The 25,456-nt window shown below is 38.2% G+C and overlaps 1 protein-coding gene across 2 annotated transcripts in view; it reads left to right on the top strand.

Annotated features, from left to right (window-relative positions):
- The window catches only part of PRKCA (protein kinase C alpha), a 144,515-nt gene that overhangs the window by 91,035 nt on the left and 28,024 nt on the right, over positions 1-25,456 (top strand). For both annotated transcript variants that reach the window (XM_054083127.1, XM_054083128.1), the window contains exons 4-8: positions 1,412-1,523; positions 2,213-2,341; positions 13,639-13,795; positions 13,891-14,025; positions 14,764-14,860. In XM_054083127.1, the coding sequence (XP_053939102.1) occupies positions 1,412-1,523; positions 2,213-2,341; positions 13,639-13,795; positions 13,891-14,025; positions 14,764-14,860 (630 nt within the window). The remainder of the gene's footprint in view (positions 1-1,411; positions 1,524-2,212; positions 2,342-13,638; positions 13,796-13,890; positions 14,026-14,763; positions 14,861-25,456) is intronic.

The raw sequence follows: 25,456 nt of genomic DNA, 5'->3' as shown, positions 1-25,456 counted from the left end.
GTTAGCACGTTTTCCATTTCGTATAATATGCTGTGCACTGCTTATTGTTTTTTTGAAAATCTTCATTGGCAGATTTTTTATGACAATTTACTAATTCTTATATTAAGGTATATTAATATACAACGTAAACAGAAGACAAACATTTTGAGGTCTTCTGATTTTGCAGTTGTATTTATGTAAAGGATGTTTTAATGCGTGAAAGACCTGGCATTCCATAGTGTCCATGGCCTTTCTGTTAGTGTATGGGGCTGTAAGAATCTTACGGAAAAAAGAAGAAATGTTAGCAAGAATTGATTACAAACCCTAATGTATTTTTTTTTAATGCAGATGAATTACTGCTTTTCCCAATTTCTGATCAGGATTGCACGGTGACAATTTTTACCGTAATAAAATACAGAGGTTAGCAGTGTTTCATGAATCTCTGTTAAGCCATGTAGTTGGGACTGGAAGTGGTCATAAAGAGTATCAAAACGTACATTATGGGCACAGATGGGTAGGGCTGGCGCACAGTTTATTTGGGCAATGCACATCTCCAAGTGTTGGGAACTGCCCGAGGATGGTGCTGGTGAAGCTCTGTGGCTGTGGAATGAGTCTAATTATGGGTGAATGTACTGAAGCTGTGATTTATATCTTTCATATAAATGTTCTTGGTTTTCCAAAGGGGACCTTTTACCTCCAGAGAAGCAGCAAATGTGTTTGGATGTGTCATACACTATTTGGTTTTAAGTGATTTGGGTGTATTCCTTTTCACTGGTCCTGAATTAGAAACCATTTCCATGCTGCTGGTGGCCTCAAAATGTCCTCACTATAAATTTCTCTCTTGGAAAATCAGATGGGAATAGCAGCCTCTGTAAAATATTTACTACATGCCAACTTAGAATTTGTTCACGTATAATCTATACTGTTGTAATTAAAAGTTTGCAGCATATCAAGGTGATTCCGTCTTTGAGATCCTGAATTTACAGTCATTTGACTGTATTTCAGTTCAGATCCTTAACAAACTGTCACTTCCCTCCTCTCCTGCTGTATTTCATGTCATCATTTCAGAACGGTGATGACATCCTGTGAACGGGCAGGCGGTACCCGACGCTCCAGCCCCAGGCTGAATGCCGTCATTATGCTTTATGTAGATATATAGTCGGAAAATGGAAGTTTTAGTGTAAATGCATCAGAGGAACAAGCCTATGTTCTGACACACTTTCTCTTACAACACCAAAGCAAAGGAAAAGAAGGAACAGAGTCCAATGGACCAATATAGGTACTATATGGCTGTGACTAAACATGCTGCAATAATATTATTCTGTAGTATGAGTATGGAAAGTTTTTGGTATTTCAAGGTGATATAGTAAAGGTGTGTCAGTCTTGCTTTTTATGACTTGAGAGTCTTGTTCTGTTTTTTTTTTCTCCTTAGGATCCCAGAAGCAAGCACAAATTTAAGATCCACACATATGGGAGCCCGACCTTCTGTGACCATTGTGGGTCACTGCTCTATGGGCTTATCCACCAAGGGATGAAATGTGACAGTAAGTGAAGTTGCTCTATCTTACTTTTACAAAGTAAGTGGAAACATTGGGTGGCAGCTTCTTCTTTTCTGTGGAAAATACCATTTCAAATGTCAGCTATTTATAGTACAGTTATATTTCAGGTGGTTATTTCAGTGCTATAATAGTATAGTAATGAAAATCACTTCCGCTGCTGAGAACGTAGTGTATTCAGTTTGATGTGGCTGAAGAGCGTTTTCCATGGCACTTTTGAGGAAGCCTGGTATTAGACTGGTCAGGTGAATGCACTGTTGAAGACTGAAATTTCAGTTTGGTTCATATCTAAAGTCCAATATTTTCTTTGTATTTCGTTTGTCTTGGAAGTCTCCTTCTAGAAAGCCTAATAATCGATTTAAACCAAACTCCCTTTGCTGGCACAAAGCCCTCTTTTCTTAGTCATATTCCCAACAATTCCCATGTTAACTTATTTTTCCTTACACTTCCTTAATTATGTCTTTACGTTTCTCAATTAGGTAATTTTATTCTGTTTACGAAATGTATTGTAAGATGGACACTAAGCCATATCATTTTGTTGGAAACCATGCAGCTGTACTCTGAAAGTACCGCCGACAGTTAAGGATTGTAATCTTAACTTTCACCTTGCTGAGTCTTTGCGGTGTAATCTTATTATTAGCTTCTCATAGCTGTCTGAACCATTTTTATATTCACAGCCTGTGATATGAACGTTCATAAGCAATGCGTAATAAACGTCCCGAGCCTCTGTGGGATGGATCACACAGAGAAAAGAGGAAGGATTTATCTGAAAGCTGAAGTCACTGGTGACGTACTGGAAGTAACAGGTACAGAGTTTGTTTTGGAATTTTGCAGGCTTTATTTTTCTTTTTTTATATATATATATTTATATATTTATATATTTATATATATTATAGATTATATGTATTATATATATTATATATGTATTATATATATATTTATATTTTTATGTGTATATATATATATGTCTTTGCCTATGAAAGCCAGCGATGGGGTATTTCCCTTCAGAAGTGTGAAGATTTCATTCAATGAATACTTAAATTGAGAAACTTCATGAACTGTATACATAAAAATAAATAGGAAAATGAAAGCTGTAGCAATAGCTTTGAGAACTTGGGAGTATTAATTAGAAAACTCTCGTAATGTAATTTTTTTTGTGTAGGAAGCAGTGCGGTAGGATAGATAGCTGTTCAGGAAGTTAGCCATCATCTTTAGAACACAAGAAATGCTCTGAACTTTCAGCTCAGGAGCTGTTTCCTGCATTTCAGAGTGTTTGATAAACAAAGGCAACTTGGATTCAATCCCAAATATTAATCCCGGTGAGTTATAAAATAAGAAGATAAAATATGCCATTCCGTAAGGTTAAAGTTACCAAGATGTGGAGGGGCAGGAGAGAGGAAGGAAAAAGAGGGTGGCGGTTCATTTCCTTGGCAATGTTTCTCCCAGGATTTATGAGTAAGCTTTAGGTGTGTACACCCACACACCTCTACCAACACATTCAAAGGCTGAAGTAGGAAAATATTTCCTACTGGAAATTCTTATTCTGCGCATTGAAGGACCATTTTGTTCCCCGAAATAGATGTGTAATATGTTGTTTAACTCCGACAGAACTTCCTTGTGATGTATCAGAGGGTTTATCGCTTAGCATCTGCATAAGAGTTTGTTTACAGCGTATGTTCTGTTTGCTGTGGACGTGCTTTCTGGATTAGCTGGAGCCCAGTCGATATTTAGTGTATCTTATGTCTGAAGGGTAAAGTTGGTAGTGAACTTTATTCTTGATTTTTCCTTTCTGTCGGATGCAAATATTGAAAGGTATTTCTTGCCGATCAGATGGAAGTGTATTTACTCAAAGGGAGAACACAGGGCAGGAACTGAAATAAGGGAAGGAATAACAGAAAGTTTTGTGCGTGTATTCTTATAGGTAGAGGAAAGTCTATAAAACAAATCTAAATTCTGAAAGAAAATCTGTATTTTTGATGGCTCAGAACTTTAAGGAAATTTTAAAAATGTGCTGTAGTAACTAAGAACAAAGATATATGATAGAACTTAGGAAATGGAGTAGAAGATTGTTATAAAACACAAGTTATCGAAAGCTTTTACCTGAGAAGAGGGGGTCGGCTAATATGTTCACCAAAGCTGCTTCTTCAGCGAGGAAAACTTAAAGACAGGTTGTCTTCATACATCACATTAGATGTACACCAATACATCTTCAAAATTGGTACTGCGAGAAACTGAATGCAGCGTCCACGCAATGGAACAAGAACAGGATATGATGCTGTTATTGTTGCCTGTTTGGTGTTGCGAAACAGAATTAAGTTCGAGGGCAATGTTATAGCAGGAAAAAGAAGGAGGTTTCTTAGACCATCTCAACTTTTGTCATTGTTTCTTGAGGTAGCTGTTGGCTACCTGTGGATGTTGACTGTTGTTATAATGCTTCAACAGTGCTCGGTTGAAAGCGGAGAGGCTATTATACACTAAAAGGATGTTCCTTTTACTTCCACACCTCTTTGGGGAGCATGTCTCAATAGAGTCCGTTCCCCTTGTAGCAACGTAAAGGGGATCAGACCATTGCGCTGAATTTTCACTGCTTATAGAACCACCAAACTTCCCTCCAGTTGCTGTATCCATTCATGGCTTTTTTCTCTCTTAATCTGATTGGCTCCGTATTCTTCTGTCAAAACTTCTAAAATGCATTGAAAATGAATGAATTGAAAATGCATTTTAGATGTGTGATGAAATGTAGTTAGCAAGGATCAGGATGGATCCCAAGTGATACTTAACTGCTGCTTAACTTTTCAAACAGCTTCCCGTAGATGTAGGATGGGTAAAGCTACTGTCATTAGCAGAAAGGTGGTTTTGTGGAGTAGTGAGGTGTTTTAAAGACGGTGATGCAGGTTCTAAAAGTAATTGTACTGTTAGGGAGGACTAATGTGAAAATCATCCCGGTGACAGAATTTAATAATTGCAATATTCTAGGCTGCTTTTCAGCAAAGGGTCTTTAATACAGCTAAAACTTTCTGACATAATGCACGTAACTTGTCAAGTAATGAACATATTTTCTGATGGTTCAGCAGGTTTATAATCCATTTAGGGACAAAACCACTTGTCACAAGCCTTTATGATACCAAGGCACCATAAAACAATTACACAAATGAGCATTCTTCTAGTTCACAATTTTGTCTAAGATATGAATATGGTAACCGTTATGGTTATTTTGTAGGTTTTCTACATAAACTGGTTTTGGTGTGAGTTGTTTGGCAAACGCTGTTACTATTGTGTTTATAAAGAAAACATTTCTATCCTACAATTAAGTAGGTTTTTGGAGAACAAGAAAAAAGTTCACTATAACCTTATGTGTATAACAATTCTAGTGCCGTTCAGTTGTTTTGGTTGAGGCTTGTCAGCATTTCCAAGCTTTCAGAAAATGTCTTTATATCAAAACAACAGTAAGCTCTTGCTCAAAGGCTAGACTTGATGAGCTTTCAGATGCCTTTTGTGGCTGTTTAACTGAAAAGGAAGTTGGCAATTGTCAGAGAGTTCATGGTTATATTGCTCTGCAAACATTTCAAACTCTCACAGTACAGCGTTGCTTCTAAAATATTTATTGACAAAACCTTTGTTAGAGTATACAGTTCCCAGAGCTGCCAGGCACAATACCCCTGCCTTTAGATTGAGGAAAAACAGGTGAATTAAATGTCTGGGAGGTTTAAGAACAGCAGGAAAAATAATCAATGATTTGCTGTTTGGTTTGAGCCTTTGCCTGAACCCTTTTCAAAGAATTTACTCTGTAGGTGTTGAACTTCTTCAGCTGAATTCCTCAATACCTCTGCTCTGCATCCTGTTTGGGTTGTTAATTAGTTCCTGCTGATTCTTTCATAGTCAGCCTTGATTGCATGCAAAACATTTGTGCTGCTAAATGCAGAGATGCCACGCAGGTTGGTGTCTTGCAAATAGCTGCGATGTGCAGCTCGTCCATCCCAACTCCGGCCGGGGCAGCTCACTCAGGATGCAGCACACTTCGTGATGACTGCAAAATACGGGCGTTTTGTGGACACTGTTTAGTATATTGCAGTTTGTCTTTACTTTTTCATAATTGCTCCGAGGGGTTTGTGGTGGTTTTTGTTTCCAAAAAAAGGCCCCAGTGCGTGCTCACTTACTGTTTTCCCAATAAAATCTTGTAAGTAGGACTGGGGTATTTTTTTCCCAGTGAATACTAGGAAAGAGGCATGGCAGGATGCTGCCAGATGGAGTTGGCCAGTGGTTCAGTCGAATTATCTAAAATATCCAAGTAATTTGGCAGGTTTTGAATTCAACTAATGGTCAGAATGATTCAATCCTACATGTAAACTTACTTAATTCCGGTTTACTGGGTCAGAGCATCAGTGCGGGTGCTTCAAAGTAGATACACAGTCTTTTCTGTGGGAACGCTGCAGACTCCGCAACACTTTTTCCAAATGGGTTGGAATTCTGTATGGGCAGACTTTGCGAGCCCCTCACCGTCTTCTCGGGACTGGTGGATGTGCCACAGTCAGTGCTCACTTGTGTTGCAACTTTTAAATATCAGTAGTATGTTTTATAGCTGCTATAGCTTGAGAGCTACGCTGGATGTTAATAATTTATTGGACGTGCAGTATACAAATCTGGTCTTCTTCTGTTATAGGAACTCTCTTGATTTGGGTTTTTTTTTTTCTGAAATCACTGAATTTTTGACACTTTCATAGGTTGGACTGACTTGGAAATTCTGCTCTTAAACATAGTAAAGAAGATTTCGCTATTCTTGATCCACACTTTTTTTGCACTGAATTTTTTTCCTTCTGACGTGTGTTAAAAGTTTTGTCACTCTTCCCTTTAGTTTTTGACCCATTTTATAATGTGGAGCGCTTCTGAGCGAGTTTGTAGGTGGTTGAATCACAGTTCTGATTTTTTTTTTTTTTATTTCGTTTTTTAATATTTTTATAGTGAATAAACGATAACCTTTGTGAGAAAATCACCCCATCTGGTGCACTGACATATAAAAAGCTGCTGCATTATTGGGATCCTAAACCGTGACCTATCAGCTGCTGGGAGTTGAATTTGACAGCAGCTGACAATAAAGAACTGCCCTCCCAACACAGGCACCAATTTAGAGGCAGCGTTAGTGACTTGCTGTCAGCTAAATCACCCTACCATTACATAAATGTTATTAAAATATATATACATACGCAGCCCAACATTTTTAAGAGTATCTTTTTTTTTTAGCTAAAAGAATGCAGACAATCTGGGTTTATTCTTCAGTGATGCCTCTGTTGTTTAAAAGAGGAGGAAACCTGGCAGTGATCTCTGCAGAGGTTGGGAGCACATAACAGGCTCTCCAACAATAATCTCCCCAGGAGTTCTGTACTCCCCACTGTAAGTTTTTCAAATTATTTATGAATGTCTGAATGCTGAGCCAACCTATCACCCGGAATAATAATGTCTTGTCACGCTGCTTGCTGTGGACAGCTGGGTGAAGAGTCTCTGCCCAAACGAGCTCGAGAGACAAACCGGAGAATTTTGGCATATTTCTACCTCCTCATAAAAAAAAAAAATTGCTTCTTTAAAAGGCTCCACCATACACACACTTTAATAATTTTATTTATGATTGTTTGGGTGTCAGTCTTGGTCAGCTTTAACATCACAAAATTCCGCAGCTGATTTTAGAAGGGAACGTATGTGAATGTTCTTGCTGTTTGACCAGCTTTGAGTACCTTTATAGTGATCCCAAATAATTACTTGCCTGTGGGAAGCATTTTTTAATGTCTCAAAGAATGTGAATCGCTTGTTTTATCTCACTGATATCTTCTCTTTCCTGGCATTCCCAGAATCTGCAGGGTTGCAGCGTTCTTTACAGAAATAGCTGTGCCTTAAACAAATGCCAACCCTGGTAGCAATTAAATGCTCCCCGTTTCATTCATTAAATTAACTTTACCCTGAAGAAATAGGCCATGCATAGTATTGAAAGAAACATTAGTTTTTCATAAACGGCCGTCTGCATGCATATAAAAAAATTAACTAAAATGCTCTCTATTTATGTAAGAATAGAAACAGATAAGAACTGGAAATTTAATAGGCTGAATCCATTTTCAGACTATTTGATACAACTTATGTTAACAGTTATGTTTTATTAAGCAGCTCTCCTACTCAGTAGTATATATTTTTCTGTGATGATAATTTTTATAAAGATAATCTAATTTGACAAGTAAAATACATTTACTCTTATGAGATTTCCAGTTGAAATTGAATCCGGATAACCTATTGCAGGGGCAAGTTCTTATTTAAACAGCATTAGAGATGATGGTACTGTTTCTGTTAAAAGGAGAGAATATCTTAATACACACAGAGGAATTAATTATCATGCAACATTGGTTCATTTTTCATCTTGTTCTAGGAAGGAAATGAATCATCTGTTTCTTGTGTGTAAATCACCTGTGAAGTGTGGGCATTCCCATAGTTGACATTCATTATGTTGCCACCTTTCAGGCTTCAGGCTATGGGGTGTAATGAGTAGGCACTGCTCTCAGGAGGGATAGCAAAAGGAATTTTAGTTGGACAGGGCAGTGTTTATGGAACAGAAAGCCCTTCCTGTGGCTGAAAACTGTCTAGAAATCAGAAATTGCCTGAAAAGAGGGATTTGTTTTGGAGCCATTTGTCAGTGTGAGTCACATCCAGCTCCAGAGAGCAAGCGTGCAGAGAGAGTTTCAATAAAATCTGACAATAAACCTTTAAGGAAAGCTGAGCAGCTTTGGATTTTGCACACTGTAAGTACACAAGTTGGAAGAAACTGTGATTAAGGGGAGTGCAGTAAGGTGCTGGAGAGAACGGTCCTTGGCTGGGAATGCAAAATCCTCTGCTGCCCACTGAAGTCATGTGTAAACTGGGCAGATCACTGGAATGGCTACTAGAATCTTCAGGAAGCATTGAGAATTATGGAATAATTTACTAATGCATTATTGTGGGAAGACAGAAACTTTCCTCTGTGTTGGAGCTAACAAAGGTCTCCCTTTGCTTTTGTTGTCCTGGACAAGAGACCATTTGAGACTTGAAGCCTCTGTTAAAAGCAGCTGCTTGCGTGCAGTTGAGAGATTTCTGCTCATCTAAGTTGCCTGTAGGGGGTAAAAGATCAGCAAGAAACGGTTGCTGCGATTAGTAAACTATTCTGTTATCAACATTTGGGAATTGAGGAAAAAGATAGCTGTGCCTCACTTGAAAAGGAACTGAGTAAACCCATGCCGCTAATAATTCAGCTGTGTTATAGGGACAGAAACATTTATTTATTCATTCCTATGACTGAATTTATTTGCTGGTATCACAAGAAGTTATAAATCCATAACTGCGTATGGCTTTTGAACTATGGAAAAAGTTGTGCTTTTGTCATTTGCTCTCTAAATTCTTCAGAGGTCTGTCTGAATTGCTTCTCTTTACGTCAGTGGTTCTCTGCTAGCCCACTCTGTCTTATTTAGGTATTTATTTAAAGTATGAATACCTATGAACCAGCTCTGTATTTGCTTCTGTCTTTACACTATTCCCAGAAAAGTGGGCGTCCCAGTTTTAGGCATGGCTCCAGGGTGGATATTGCTCCGTTAGAAGCAGCACATAATAGAACAGCCATGGGACAGACATCAAATAGTCCACATTTCCTGCTGACTAAACATTTATGATCTCTTCTTCATTAACAGTGACAACAGTGCCATTTTTTTTCCCTATGGAAAATTGACAGGTAGAAGGAAAAACTGGATTTGGTAGAAACTTCAGTATATACTTCTGTTCACAGTCTTTTCATCTGTGTGCATTCTCAGTTCCTGTTAAATCTGGACAAAATGTTGGGAAATTTAACTTTTACCATCTGCTTTGCTCAGTGCAGAGGTTATTATCACACTTAGTAGTTACGACAGAAAACTGGCAAGTAGTATTTTAGGTTTCAGTCCAAGTTGTGCTCCAAGTGATGCTGAACTGTATCTCACTTCAGTCATGTGTAAATTAGAGTAACATCTCTATCACAGTGTTGAGTTAAATTAACTAATAATTATAAAGCAGTATGAGATTGCTGGCTATCATTACAGCTAAGGCAGAATTCAGCCACAGTAGGTTGATTTATTTTCTTGAAGTTATTTTTCATTTAACTTTCTTTGTTTCAACCACGCAGAAGAGAGAGAGCCTTTGGCAGGGAGGGGAAATTCCTTCTTGTCAATCCTCTTACGGAAACCTGACCTATCCCGTTAAAAATAGGGTGCAGTTAAAGAGGTGGACCACTTGGATGTTAATTCTCTATAGGCACTACTTCGCACAAGTATCATCATGTTGTTTCCTCAAGAAAAGAAGCACTAAGTCAGTTGGAAAAAAGATGTCTAAGGGTACTAATTATGCAGACAAAGTATAAAGGGGGCAGATATCTCAAAACAAGGAGTGAGATAATGACTTCTTTGGCAGCCTATATTTAATATATGTTGCAACAGTTCCTTCCCAAATCATCTTTGAGCTTCTATTTTCTTGTATTTAGGGGACTTTTTCTGTGCTTGCTGCAAAAGTAGGAAGTAGTCTTACACATGCTGCCATGTCCTCCTGCTGTCAGTGTTGTTTTCCAGGCTGGGCAGCGTGTATCAAGGCTAATCAGCGATGACTTTCTCCAGGGAGTTCTCCGTAGCAGAGCCGCGGAGGCTGGTTCTGCATCCACCCAGGCAATTTCTCACAATTCTGCTTGGTTTCACACTGAGCACCTCCAGGTAAAACTTAAACATAAAGGCTCAGTCTGAAAACACAGTCTTAAAATGAAGCAATTTTGTTAAAGGAATTCTAATGAAAAAATATTGGGTTTCTGTTTCTGGGAAGCTGCAGAACATTTAGAGAGTTCTACTCCTCATTTACACCAAACTATGGGATAGAAAGAAAAATCAAATATCCATTGGAGACTGTCACTTCATCCTTCACTCATTTTATGGTTCTTAGTCCCTTTGAGATGGTAACTATTTAACTAAAATAAGTTATTTAACCTCCACGTTATTCCTCTGAAGAATTTGAAGGTCACTTTCACTGGACTAAATTTTAATACTGGAGGGCAGGGGGAGTTCATGGATTGAAATCAGAAATGGTTTTCCAGCTGACCACTGGGTGCAGAAACCCTCAAAGAGCAAATTTGGAGTGAGTGAGAGTGGAAATAATTTCTCTGGACTGAAAGCTGTCATTTCCTCAATTGCGAAGTCCTGTCATCTTCTGCAGGGATGGTGGAAAACTACAGATGAAATATTCTGCAAGAAAGACACTCATTTGTGTTCTGTTCTTTTCAAAACCAGTAGGTTTTCTGGTACAATTATTTGAGTAATATAGTTAGTGACTAGAATTACATTTTATTTTAATATTTTACTCCATAAGCATTTTTAGTCTCTCATTTTAAGAATACAAATTTAAGAAACATAACTTAATCAGTATCAGCTGTTGGTTCAAGTTAATGCAATTCCTTTCTAGCTATGATCTAATTTTAATAATTAATTTACATCAGGGTGTCTGTTCTGCATGAGAATTATCTTCACAAATAAACAAGTGTGTTCCGAATCAGGAGCTTGCATTTCTTTGCTCTACCTTCTTTCCACAGCTATTTTGTATATAAGGTGGCAGTTATATCTGGTGTTTCTCTCTTCCAATGTGTTCTACCACACCTAATATTCTCTCATTAAATAAACAGAGCAGGTCAAACTGTTTGAAATTGTTTTTTCTGTCGCAGTGGCCGGGTTTTTCCTCAAAACAATTTCCCCTGCAGCCTGGGTTTTGAGCTGAAAGAGGGGAGATTTAGATGAGATATTAGGAAGAAATGTTTTCGTGTGAGGGTGGTGGGACACTGGAACAGGTGGCCCAGAGCCTTGTGGCTGCCCCATCCCTGGAGATGTCCAAGGCCAGGCTGGATGAAGCTTTGAGCAACCTGATCTGGTGGAAGGTGACCCTGCAGAGCTGGGTTTTGAGGTCCCTTCTGACTCAACCCATTCTATGACCAAGGTGAAGCAGTAGATTGACACTAAAGCGCTGCTTAGCACTGTTATTATTTGGAAGAACGCAATCATTGTGAACAAGAAAACACTCTCCTTTGCGTAAAAGGAAAGTGTCAGCCTAGGGCTACATCAACTGGTGAATATACCCGGTGTGTAGGAAATGGAACAGAACCATTGCGTGGTTTTGTAAATCATCTTCAGTGCATTGTTATCATGGAGGTATTATCAACACTACAGTCTTTCATTTCACTCTTCTTAAGTAAAGCACAATAATATCTGTCCCAAACACTTTACATTTGTTGCATATCTCTTTCCATCTTATAGAAGCAGTCGTGCACAGCTGTCAATCCACCACAGCCCTGACTTTATTTCTAAAGGGAGAACAAAGGACAGTGTGAAAAGATGTACTTCAGCTGGTTTACACATCATTAGATTATAGTCGGAAAACTATCCTCTTCTTAATCTACAAATAACGAGAGTAAATACTACATTGTAAAATACCTGTGTTGCTTGGATGCCTCTCAACCTCCACGCTGGGAGATAACAGGTTGAAATCCTGGGAAGGTCTATAATTTTAGATTGCAAATGAAAATGCCATTTAAATCTGGCAGAAAAAGGAGAGAAGGCCTTAAGCCAACGGTAACTCTGTTGCTGAAGATCATCGCAACATTTTTTTTTATTATTATTTTACATTTTAGCTCTGATTGAGTTCTCGAGTGACTTTAAAGTTAAAATTTTTGTAGGAAATGTTTTCTATCAAGAAATATGAAATTACTTAAGGTTTGACCTTTCCTGAATTTCTTTCCAGTTTTTTTTTATTAGGTAGATAAATTAAAAAAGCCCTTCTGATGCTGGCGCTGTGAAAGCAGTAGCAGAGGGCACTGTCAGTATGTCTAGTGAGTCACTCTTAAGTGCTGGCCTTCCTTCATACCCGAGGAGCCGTGTCACGCTCAAAGCTTCTTACATTTTCCTTCCAGGAACTATTCTAATCTTAAACACTGAATCTCACAAAGAAAGTCACAAATGAAAGCTATTTTCTGACCAAAACAAGCCCAGAGGATTACTGCTTGTAGGAGGTTTCGAGATGCCCAGTTGTGAGCTCTGAATTCCCCATCCTGACTCCATCACTGCAATTCATCGCCGCGCAACCTGTTTCGGTGGGATGGGGTTTGACAGCAGGAGGAAAATTCACCTCTTCTGAGATTTGGCAGAAGCTGATGGCTGAATGCTGTTAACACAGGGGGAGGGAAGTGCTGTCTTTGCTTATACTCCACTCCCCTGCGGTGACTTCTGAACTGCTTAACGAACCCCACAGCTGCTACAGTAACTCCAGCCAGACTGAAGCCCAAAAGCTGCTGAGCCCCCCAAAAATACCTTCAAGGTATTTTCAAGCCTTCCTGCCCTGTTCCACGCACGGACGTGGCCCTGCAGAGAACGGCACCCCATGCAGATTGCTGATTATCCTTGTCTCTCTCTCCTGGGGATCGGTAGCAACATGAGATGTATTAACTCACTTTCTGTCTTCTTTTGACATGGTAAAAATAGAAGCTACATTAACGTTTTTGTGAAGCTGAAGTTAAAATTGTCTTCTCTGTGCATTTACTTTGGTTGCTGTTGTGACATAATGCTTTCAGCGATTCCAGCTGACAACTAATGAACCGTGAATCCGAGGGAAGCTCAGTGTTAGATATCTTCCAGTGATGGATTGTATCAAATAACCTGTCTTCTTTCATCTGTTGTGGTCTGGCTATTGCCCTTATAGCGTGTGGCTGATAGTCCTGTAGTTGTGTAGCCTCAGACTGATGAGTAAATAAAAGCAAAAAGAATTGCTACCCACTTAAAAATTTATAGTGATGGATTTGGACATTTAATCATTCCATTGCAGGGAAAAAACTGCCTGGAAGCTGCATGTAATTTGTGAATTGCTCTTCTCTCCTGTCATTTCTCTCTACTGTTCTTATAAATATTGCTAAGTGCAATCTCACTTTACAACAACTAGTCTTCTTCCATGCCAAGTCTGACAAGTGGGTTTCATGTCTTATTTGTTTTATTTCTTCACGTGCTTCAATAACTCTGGTTTGACGTGTTATTGTGTTTCATATTGACAGTACGAGAAGCGAAAAACCTGATTCCCATGGATCCAAATGGACTTTCAGATCCTTACGTTAAACTGAAGCTCATCCCAGATCCTAAGAATGAAAGTAAACAAAAAACAAAAACCATCCGTTCTACTCTGAATCCAGACTGGAATGAGTCATTCACCTTGTAAGTTTAGTGCCTTTTAGTGGAGTATCTCTGTGTGTATTGAATCATTTGTTTCAGTTCTGCATTGAAAACTCTTCTATTTCTCTCCTTTTTAGTAAATTAAAACCTACAGACAAAGATAGACGGTTATCCGTAGAGGTCTGGGACTGGGACCGAACAACCAGAAATGATTTCATGGGATCTCTGTCATTTGGGGTGTCAGAGCTTATGAAAATGCCAGCCAGTGGATGGTAAGAGTTCCTGAAAAGAGAGAAGGAGAGAATATATCACAAGAAGTTTAAAAATAGAATTTTTCTTCATTATAATATTTTTTTTGAGCTTTTCACTTAGCCTATAAATTCACTGAAAATGCAGCTAGACCTAGGAAGCATAGGCTGTGTGTAACAAAGGAGGAGAATAAAAGGAATGCGCTTTTTTGTGGTGTTCATGAAACTTCTGCTGGTGCTAGGAGCTGCTGCAAACTCAATTCTGTGTACATAGTCTTGTGATATGAATTTTATTTTTATCTCAATATGATATATTCATTACTAAGTGTATCAAGTTATATATAGCTCTACAAATTCGAAGTACCCAGGAACTGGTTTTATAAAATGCCATCTTATTACTTACCAAGCTCAGGGTAGAACTCGCCGCATCTTCTCAAAAAGTACGTTTAATTGAAGATAATTGTTTAGGGCTATAGAAGCACTGGAGACAAAGGTTCTTCAGGGTCAGGGTGTCCCATCGTATCATAGAATGTGTGGGAAGAATTTCCTTGTCCACTGAACTACCTTGGCAGATAGTTTGGGCTTAAAGATCCAATTTTAGGTTAAATATATTCTGGTTTTGAGTTTGCTTTAGATCTTTGAAAGCAGTCATTTACGTACCTGTAACATTGATACAAAACATATACAAACAACTAAATGAGATTTTACATCTAATGGGAATAAAACTGTGAAGTCACCATTGGTTTCTCGAATGTTCGCTAGGTACAAGCTGCTGAATCAAGAAGAAGGTGAATATTATAATGTTCCAATTCCAGATGCCGATGAAGATGGAAATGCAGAGCTCCGGCAGAAGTTTGAGGTGAGGGTTAAACACGAACTGGTGCAACTCCATATTACATACATCTTTTACTTTATTACAAAAAAACAAACCCTCTTAAAAGATATATATTAGAGTGGTGCTCTTTCTGTTGCCTGTGACGGCAGTACGTGCCTTTAGGTTTCTTGAAGATGGGACCAAATGGTTTAATTCAGTAGTGGTATCTTTTTTCCTGACAGTTCAATTTCTCTGCTATGACACTTACAAGTTGATATTTTAAAATATATTATCTCAAGTATTTGTAATAATTTCAGTGCCTTTTAATACCTGCTGCAAATTCTGCCAGCCACTGTCACTGGTATCTACATTATTTGACAAATTAAATTCTCAGAAACAACAGTATTTTGAGACTTAGAATGTTCCACATGAAATGCTTTTTTCCTCTTTCGAAGAAAGTACTTATGGTCTTAATTATTTGAAGCCTCAAAATCTGTGTAGAAAGTTGTCACCTGAAATTCTCATGTGTTTAACTTTATGGAAGTTTTTAAGAGGAAGAGGTATTGCTGGTTATGTACAGAAAAGAAACACTGAAGATAATACTTTCTGGAGTCTTCTGCCTTCTGTGGTGCAAATTGAGTGGTTGGTAGTCACAAGCATGGTCTCACTCTGCCGTACAAAGGAGTTGTTTCTTAATGAACAAACTTAGCCAGCAACCCTGCCTCTTCTGACAAGTATAGCCAATATTACAGCAAAATACTTGCTGAGCATTAAACCCAGCAACGGGAAAGGTTTGGGTTGGGGAGGAACGTGTTATGCTAATGGCTGGACTGGATTCAGCTCGTCCAACATGACTGCCCTTCCCAGCTGCACACACAATATTGAATTTGAAATATTCCGATCTACAGTATTGTTTGCTTTTTTTTTTCTGGTTGAACATTTACAACTTTAGTCTACCTGTTTATCCAGAAAGTAACTAACGTACCTATTGTGCATTGACAAACATGCCTGTTCCTTTCAACCTGAAATGGCAATTCTTTATGTTCACCATCAGGCAGAATTCTACATTGTTATTATAAAAGATGGGTTAACTCAAGAAAGTGAGGAAAAACGGCACATGTTCAACTTTCAAGAAAGAAAAAGAAAAGGTGCATCAATTTCTTCTGAACACATTTGGATCAGCTACCATACTTTTGTCTGCAGCATGAACTATGATTTTTGTTATACATTTAAGAAGTATTTGAATCTCCATTCCATTTTTCTTTCTTTACAATTGTGACCTGACCGGTGTGATTTTATTTTGCTGCACTAGGTCATTTTCTATTCAAGATCATATTTACTTTTTATCCTACCTAAAAAGAATAGCTTCAAAAGTAATTCTTTTCACCCTTTATGTCTCTGTGCAATATACAGAGTCTGGAATTGGGTGGATAGGTAAATCCTGGTGATATAAAGATAAAAGTCTACCTGGTTTTTCTCAGGACAAAGACAGCACAAAGACGAGTCACTAAAATTGTCTAAAAGTGTCAGTGATTACGTGCAGTATGTTTGCATATTGAATTTGCCATCTCTTCGGGTTTTTTTCTCAAGCCTACTCTAAATACAGTGGTGGCAGAATGAACAGTCAGGGTTTATCTGTGTCGTCCAATGAAGTAGAGGAGAAATCCTGAGAGGTTGCGTCTTCTAAAGCTACTGGACTGGGTCCCAGAAATGGCAGCTTTGCATAGGGTCAGCTCTGCCTCAGAAATAATTAGCCTGTCTGAAAGTCTAATTAGTTCAGCTTTAGCACTGTGTATTTGAGACTTTCCCTATTCTGGAGGTAGCCTGGTTGATGCTATTTTAGTGGGCTGAATTAATCAAGGAAAGGGAATAGGTTTTCACTGAACACAGTGTGTCCTGAAATATTGTTTTACAGAGTTACATAATGAGCAATTTTAAAACTTAGGGATGATATAGGAGAGTGTTGGTAGCCAAACAACGTGTAATTATAACTAGACCAAGGCTAGTACAATGCACTATTACAAAGTCAAAGCGTTTAGGTTCAACCTCTTCCTCTCTCTCAAAGTTGACCACGATGAGAAGGAGTGGAAGGAAGCAGCACCTTTCAAGTAGTGTTCATATTTGGTTTCAAGTGGGATTACTGCAATGGAATATAAAAATTAACAGCACAGATGTCTGAATGGTGATGTTTAACTTATTAGCTATTCTGGTATGGTACATAAGTGGTGCTGACTCTGATCATCTCTTACGTTATTTTTCTTATCGTTTCTATCTTGGCTTACATAGTCATTTTATTTTTGGTACCGTATACTAAGGAACAAGTAGATAGCTCTGAGAAATATGCTGCTATTTGTGATTTAATTACATCATCTAAATAAATATTTCCAATGTTCTGAAATCAGCTTTGAAACCTTACAGGAGGAAGATTGCAAATCGTGACTGCCATTTTACTAGGGGAGAATATTTGTCAGCAAGATTAAGAATATAGATGGACCGAGAGGTCATACTTGGTTATCTCCTTGTTTATCAGTTTATAGAAATGACTAACTTCAAAGTGCTTGCTAATCAAGTCTACGTTTGTGGTGCTTGGTTTACTTTTCATTATATGACAGTATGATGGATATCCAAGCTACACTGATTTAATTTTGAGTACAAAATTACAACAGTTTCTGCAGAAGTATTGCATTGCGTATATCAAATACTTAAAATGAATAATGATGGTCTTCAGAGTAAAGAGCTACATACAAACTTAAGCTATACAGGAATTGAGAACCTTTAGGATGAGAATGTCATTGCTTAATATTAAGAAAGAATATTTTCAGTTTATTAAAAATCAGAGAACCGGTAGATGGGAAATTTCCAAAACCAGTTTCTGGTCTTTAAAAAAAAAAGCCTAAAACGTTCTTAAAACTGACTTGGCAATTTTGATTGAAGTTTAGGAATGTGTTTAACAGAATCTCCAAGAGCTAGAGCTACCTCCCATTTAAATCAATGAGCATTTTTAATATATCTACCTGCATCTGTAGTTCAATAGACACCTTTAATATTTGCTTTAGGCTCTCATTGATTTCAAACTGTTTACACAATCCTATCACATCCTTGTCTTCTGATTTAATTATGATTATTGGTCACACAAATCTCATTGGTATGCTGCTTTACCTACTACTTCTGGCACAAATTCTTTTAAGTCATTTATTAAATGTAAATCTACCATGAAGTGGCTATACAAGATAATAAATAAGTAAATAAATAATAGATTCAAGCATTCTCTTCACATGCGTTTGTTATTGAACAGTAAATGTGATTTGTCGTGAGAAATAGTTTCCTTGCAACCCCTTCTGCCAGATCTAAGCCAGCTGAAAAATGAACACTTGGTTTGTGCTCCCTAGTTTTAAATCCTATCCAACAAATGGGACCAAATCGGAAAAGAAAGCGAAGAGTTGAGGAGGACAGTGGTTTCATTAATGGAATCGTGCCGTGACCTCGCTTAGTATTTTTAGATTTTACTATAAGGAGTTTTCTTTTTATGCGCTGTCTGCGTATTATCTATATGAAATTGTATAGCACGTAGGAATTGAGGTATATTTTGTATAGGTGCAGTGCAGTATTTTCTGTACAAAAAGATGTAATGGATCTATATCTTTTCTGGATCTCACCTATCTCTAAAGCTTCTGAATCAATTATCTGCTCATTTAGCAGTATGATCAAGTCTCTCTTCGGTGATTTATAGATGATACATCATTATTAATACTTAGAGATAAAAATATACTTCTGTAGGAAGTGGAGGCAGGATGAAATCTGTCACTGTTTTTCATTTAGTTTAACCTTTGGTTGTGAATTTTCTCTCCGGAATGGCATTCTTTGTGGCCATCTCAAAATGAAACTTCATTCTCAACCAGCAGATTCAGAATAATTGTAGCTGCTCCCTAATTGTCCATGCTGAGGTTGCCATGGGAACTTCCAACAGTCCCAGGTGGCTCCATGGACCTAAACTAGCAAGTCTTTGAACTGCAATATCTACTATTTCTTACATACTTGTTTTCCTGTTATAATATTTTGCTAGTCAAAGAAAAAAGCAGAATATTGAGATAATGCAACCCTATGGTATTTTTTAATACCTGGTTATGATATGAGCAGTAATAAGGTTTTGCCGTTTAGGGCATTGTTCTGTTTTTTTATTTGGGCAAAAGAAATGTTCAAATTCTAAAACTTTCATTGTAGGTAGTTATTTCAGTTTTCTTTCCTGTTTCCTGTAATTTGCTGCTTAGTGAAACACTTCTTGATACTTAACTATTACCTCAGAATTATACTGGTTTAAAAGTAGGCTGCTTCATTATTCTGTCTGTCCCCTTCTTTCCACATCACCAGCACCACGTTATTAAAAATAAAGCAGCCGTTATAGTCCATGTGAATGATTTTTTTTAATTAAAAGAGTAGAATAGCTATAATCCTTACACGTGGATACATTTACCCAGTACAGGGTATATTAAGTGATGGGAGCAATCTGAGTCGCTATAGCCGGCTTGGATAATTGAACTGATCCGAGCAAGTCGTTAGGAGAGAATCGGTTACTGCTTGTATAATCTTCATTTTTAAGGCGTCTATGGGGAAGATCTGTAAGGGTCCTCCTGGTGCAAACTCTTAAGATGTCAGACGTTTTCTTTTGTTCTAGTTGTTTCCTTCTCTGTAGCTCTCTGTGTGGTTTTCGGTAGAAGAAACTCGATCCCTTAATTACTGAGAGTGAGCTCAGACCACTGTCCCCACCATGGCAATCGCTGTGGGCACGTTCTGGTGGGTTGTAGGAAGTGCTTCCTTGGGGACGTACATCCACGTCTACTGCTCTGGCTGCTGGCTTTGGGTGGTGTTTATGTTCAAGATTTCAGCTGAGACATCAGATGTGAGTGGCTTTTCACAGCTGGTAATTTTGTACCATTCCATTTAATTAAGTGAATAATAATAAAGTCACTCCACAATAAGATGACTTATTCTGATACGCACTTTTTCTGCAAAATAATTACCACTGGTAGTGAAAACAGGTACCATTTTCATCTATAAGTCAGCATTGTGGGCCAGGTCCATAAACCTGGACAGACAGGTTGCCCAGAGAAATACTGGCCATACTCTAAGCTGTATTCCCAGTCTCTCCTTTCTGGGATTGATCCAGGTATTAGATAAACCATCCAGAAGCAGCTCTTGTTTATTATTGTCCGGGTGCCGGATGGGCTCTTTTTGCTGCCAGACAGTGACATAAGCCAATTGACGGTGTTTCCACAGGCCTGGGCTGGTGGGACCGGATATCCCCTGTGATTGCTTTGGTTCGCAGGTTACTATTCCATGAGTTAGGTTTTCAGCTGCCTTGTGCCGGTGGCATCGCTGGTGAGGCCCTGTCGTTGCCTTTTGCAAACTAAACGGATTGAAATATAAGGAGAGAGTACAGAGTTCAGAACAGGATGGATATTGTAGCTGAAAATTGGAAGTGTACAGTCAGTGGTGACATTTCGGTGACACCTCAGTGCTTCTAAACTTAACTATTATGGTGATCCTAAATAAAATGTCTTTTAAAATGCCTTACCATTTTAAAGATAGGAACAGGGCCAGTGTGGTTCTTGGCTATCAGACTTGGTTATAAATACTAGAACCCCTCTGGTGACACAGGAGCTGTAGATATTTCTGCTTCTGATGAGCTACCAAACTCCTCCAGTGTTCAGGGCAGCGTTTGATTTGAACAAACTTACGTGTTAATCCTTGTGCAGATGTCAATTTATGACCAAGGAACTGTTCTCAGTCGTTATAGATCTCCCTTGCATGCAGAGTTCGCGTTGGTTTGCACCACCAGGTCTCTCGCTGGGGCACTACGGCTGCTGTTCCTCGGCGTTGGGAAACGTCCACAGGTTTCGAGGCATAATTAAAACTTTCTGATGAGTTTTGATGTTGTTGTAGTCTTAACACTGAGAAAACCTCTTTCATTTATTTATCATTCCCTTTCTGAACATCAATGCATTGTTTCAGTTTGTTTCACTGCAGATTCTGCATTTCTGAGATCTTTAACACTCCCTTTAGTTTTATTTTTTATAGTAGTTTCTGGCTGCTTTATTAGAAAGGGGAAGGCCAGTACTTTCTCTGTTAATCTGTCATTTTTCTGATATTCACAACGGGTTTAGGTCAAAGGGACATTTTCTTTCTTTCCTTCGATCAATGGCCAGGGCATCCTAAAGCAGTTGGAATTCTGAGCTGGAGGCTGGGTAAAAGTACTGCAGTTGTATAGGCAAAGCAAAGACTCCAGGGACTGTTTCAGTAGCTTCTTAAGAACCCAATTAAATATGATATTTTCATTCAACAAACAACCCTTGTAGAGGAGTTTGTTGGTGATTTAAGTTCTTCATGTCTCTATGTAAGTTCTTACAAGGGCTGTGAAGATGTCGTTTCTTTTAAGTCTTTGAAGGGTGGTGATTTTTTTGCCCTATAGCTGTTACATTGCAGTTACTTTACTGGGTTTTTTTTCTTTTAAATAAATAAATAAAATATATGATCTCTACTATATCAGTATCTATCCAATATGCGTTCCCAATTTGAGGCAATAACTGTGACTTCAGGCAGGTCAGCAAAGGTGACAAAGAAGGAGAGAAATAATGTTGCTGACACTTCAATTTGCAAACAAAAAGAGTGAGTTTCGTTAAACAAACATTAACCTGTATTGAAATAATGGCCTGACAAAATATCCCTGGCACATCAATCCACACTTGTTCTTTATATAGAGATACAAAAAGAACTGCTTTTTTTGGCCGTGGCACTCATTCCTATTTTTAAATTGTTCATATTTAATCATTAGAGACTAGTTTGCAGCATTGTAGAGATGCTGTTAGATGACTCCATCTGTTCTATACTATAGTTTGGCATGGGAAATTCCCATATGCAGTTATCTGGAGGTTTCCCATCCACTCACCATATCTGAAACTTGAAATTTCTCAACCAGATGACATGTATCTCTGGTCTCTGTTCTTATCAGCTTGTGATTTCTGTAAGGCTTTTCTCAGTCTGTGTGTTGTGCCTTAAGGTGAAGAATGTATTTAGAAAATCATATTGATGGCAGGAATTTATTTATCCCTTAAATAAAGGTTAAAAGTGTGTCTCAAGTTAAAAAAAAAGGTAGCTTTCGTGCTGTCGTCCCTCTGCAGTGATGGTCAGTTGTTAAGAGCCCAGGCTACACGCATCTATACATACATTTAGCTTGATGCATCGCAGTGGTTAACAACGCGAGGAATGTTTCATGCATGAAGCGTATGTATGTACACGGCTGAGGTTAACACTGAAGAGCAGTCGCGTGGAGACCTGTATTCATTGTGCTGTGCTGTACTGTGCTCCCTACTCTTAGGGCAATTAACACCGCAATTTCTTTTTCATGGTTTTTCTGTGCATAGCAGATGTGTCCATTTGTATATGCTCGCTGCTGTGTCTTTGTTTACTTCTGCTACTAATTGTTGTTGCTTTGCTTCGCCAGCCCTTTACTAACGAAGCAGTGTTTCTCCCTTTCCTGTCTTTTCCAGGACTGTCATGTAAATATCCACTTCTTCAAGGTAGTTTTCTCCTTGGTATTCTCCTACACCTTTCTCTTCACGCAACCCTCTCTACAAATGTTTGACGTTCATTACGTTCATTTTCATTCTCATCATCTTTTAAGGATGCACTTGTTTCTTCCATTATTTGTACTCCCCAAATTAACAGTTTACTTAGAAGAAAGCGGTCATCAAACCTCAGCAGATGCAGCGTGCCTTTCCTTTTGAAGGAATTAGTTAAATGAATGCCGCCTTCTCATGGAAAATGGTGCATCTTTAATTTGAAAGACACTCATGGAACTTTAAATAACTTTCACGGATCAAATAGTGTTCATGTTCACTGTATATTTAAATAGATGCATTTACATAATAAAGCATGCATGTTTGATGATATAATATACTACATATATTGCTATATGTTAGCTGAAGTATACTATATCTTAAGTAATACTACCCATATGCACAGATGCTCTGATATCTGAAATACCAATCCACTTCTTTCACTTATCACCACTGCACTGAGTTATTGCCATAAAAGACATATCAGCATTGAGAACGTACTTGATGGGCTTTTTATCTGCATGTGTCTCTAACAAATTATTTTGCTTTATTAGGGCGAAGTTACCGACACATTACATTGGTTAAGTTACAGGTTGTATTGAATTTTGAAGCTCCTGTGTGGTTTTGAATGGTTATAAGAATGTGTCTAAGGTTATTGAAGCCATAATCATCGTCAAATAGTGCTTTTACAATTTAAATTTACCTACAGGAGTTTCCATGTTATAGATCAAAGCTTAAAATACTTTTATTTTATTTTTGAAGAGTTGTTTATATTATTAATGCATTATTTTAGCTGATGTTTTAATACTGAACAGGAAAAATAAAGAATAAGACAGTTTGTCATTACCGAATACTTCCTAATGCAGTAATAATTTGTCATGCTATCAGTAACATATTTTTTCTTAACTTTGATTCTTTAACTGGTATCTTTATCTCAGAAAAGCCTGTACGGAAGAGGACTGCCCTTCCTCAATCCTTTCGACATCGTATTTGAAAATAAAATCACATGTTGCTTTCATTGATGAAACTTGTTTAATTCAGGGATGTTGCAAGTTTCTCTGATTAAATGTATTTTAAACCAGAGCAAAAGCTACCCTGAACGAATGCATCTGGGATAAATAGGTGGTTATGTCTACCATCGTGTTGTCACTTCGTTGCGAAATCCAGACCTCCAAGTGCACTGATATAAACTGACAAAAGTCTTTGGTCAATTGGTGTTGTCATCGTAGGAGTGCACCTAAAAAAAGAGCTGAAACGGTTTCCCACAGCTGCTGCTTCACAGGCAAAATTCATGCTTATTCCTTGTGAATTAGAAACATGAATTGCACATCCGTTCTGATGTGAAGAGGAGACTCGAGAATTCCATTTTTTAATGAGAAAAAAAAATGCTTTCTTGTTAATTGTCTGTCTTTTCTCTCTAAATGAACACAAATCCCGGTTCTGCTTGCTGCTGACAGTGACTGAGCATCGCTAACCTGAGCTCAGAAGCGTCACTGCATGCTGCATTCTGCAAGCTAATCGCCACTGACGTTAGCATGGCTTTGGAAATAATTTTGTAAGTAATCAGTTTATGTGGGACTGCTGGGGAGGTTGTGTGTCTGAGTTTACAAGATTGGAACTGAAAGGAAGCAGCAGGAGCAGATGAAGAAGGAAGGCTGTGTTCCTGAGGATAATGTAACACTTCTGAGCTGGAAACCAGTAAAATGTACAAAAATTATTTCATAATATCATAGCAAATCCGAGAATGCTGCGAGTGAGGTCAAACAGCGTAGGTTCTTGTTTATGAAATCACCAGGTGTTGGGGAGGATCACACATTTACGCTGCTTTTGTTGCATCAGCGAAGTATATATTTAAATAGATTATTTTCACGTCATGCAGAGAACACCTTTGTCTTTGTGTGCATGTGGTTTTGTGCGTTAAATAATTTAAAGCATATTAAGACCTGGGTACAAAATCCCAAGGTTTTAAAATCAGTTCTAGTCTGCAGATTTTCGTGATGTTCGATTGTGGGGATTTGTGCTAAGATCAGGTAGAACTAAAGTCCTCGAAGATTATTTTAGAACAGAATTTCATTACTTTTCACCCATAGTGAAATGAGTTTTATGCTTAAAAGCAAATTCTACACTCTAGGGTTTTTTTTTTTTAATTGAAAATTAGCAGTAATTTGCAAAATTAAAAAAGGAAGGAGTATATATGAAAGCAATTCTTTTCTCAGCGCTTAGGGACTTGCTGTTCTAGCATCATATTTGTTGTTTGGGGGGGTTTATTTCTACTATCACTGATACTGCTGCAAGATTTCTTGAATATTATTCCTAGGCAGCCTCTTTAATTACATTTCATCTCGTTAGACCCCGCTCTGGTGCAGGGGATAGCGTGTTTGGCAATAAAGGCAGAAAGTAAAGTAGACTCAGGTGGCCACAGGATTATTAAACAGATCAAACATGTTGACAGTGCCAAATGGGTAACTAGAAACGCTTCCCTCTTGGATTTTACTGCTCGCAGCCAGACATCCGTTGTCCAGGGCAATATTCCCTGAAACTCCTTTTCTTAGGATAGAGGCATCCCTTTTCAGATTGCTGTCTTTCATGGTCATTTGACTTGGTTGTCCACTTTTTCTAGGGGATATGGCTGCCTCAATCTCCCCTGAACTTAGGGATTTTTTAGAAGTAGTGTATTCAAGTACCCCACACAGTTTTAACTTCTATGCAGCAACACAAGAAAATTATATTTAAAATAAAAATTGAATGGGGAATGTGATTATACGCCACCAAAACCAGCAGCTCTGCTGAGATGCTGTATGGTATATTAAACTGCTGTATTGTCCTTTAGGGGTCTCTTATTGCCTTTATCATCATTTAACGTGAGTTTAACGTAGTGTTGAGCTTGAGAAATGATTTCTCCTCGGAATTAGGAACCACAAGGGGTCAGTGAAGAACACAGAATGACTCCCTGTGCAAAAAGCTGTCTCTAGCGCAGCTTCTGAAAGAAATGCAATAATGCAAATTGTTTGTATGGATATGTTTAGAA

The sequence above is a fragment of the Cuculus canorus genome, chromosome 18, assembly GCF_017976375.1.
Source record: "Cuculus canorus isolate bCucCan1 chromosome 18, bCucCan1.pri, whole genome shotgun sequence".
Lineage (NCBI taxonomy): Eukaryota > Metazoa > Chordata > Aves > Cuculiformes > Cuculidae > Cuculus > Cuculus canorus.
The sequence above is the reverse complement of the archived record's forward strand: the minus strand, read 5'-3'. Positions and strand labels throughout refer to the sequence as shown.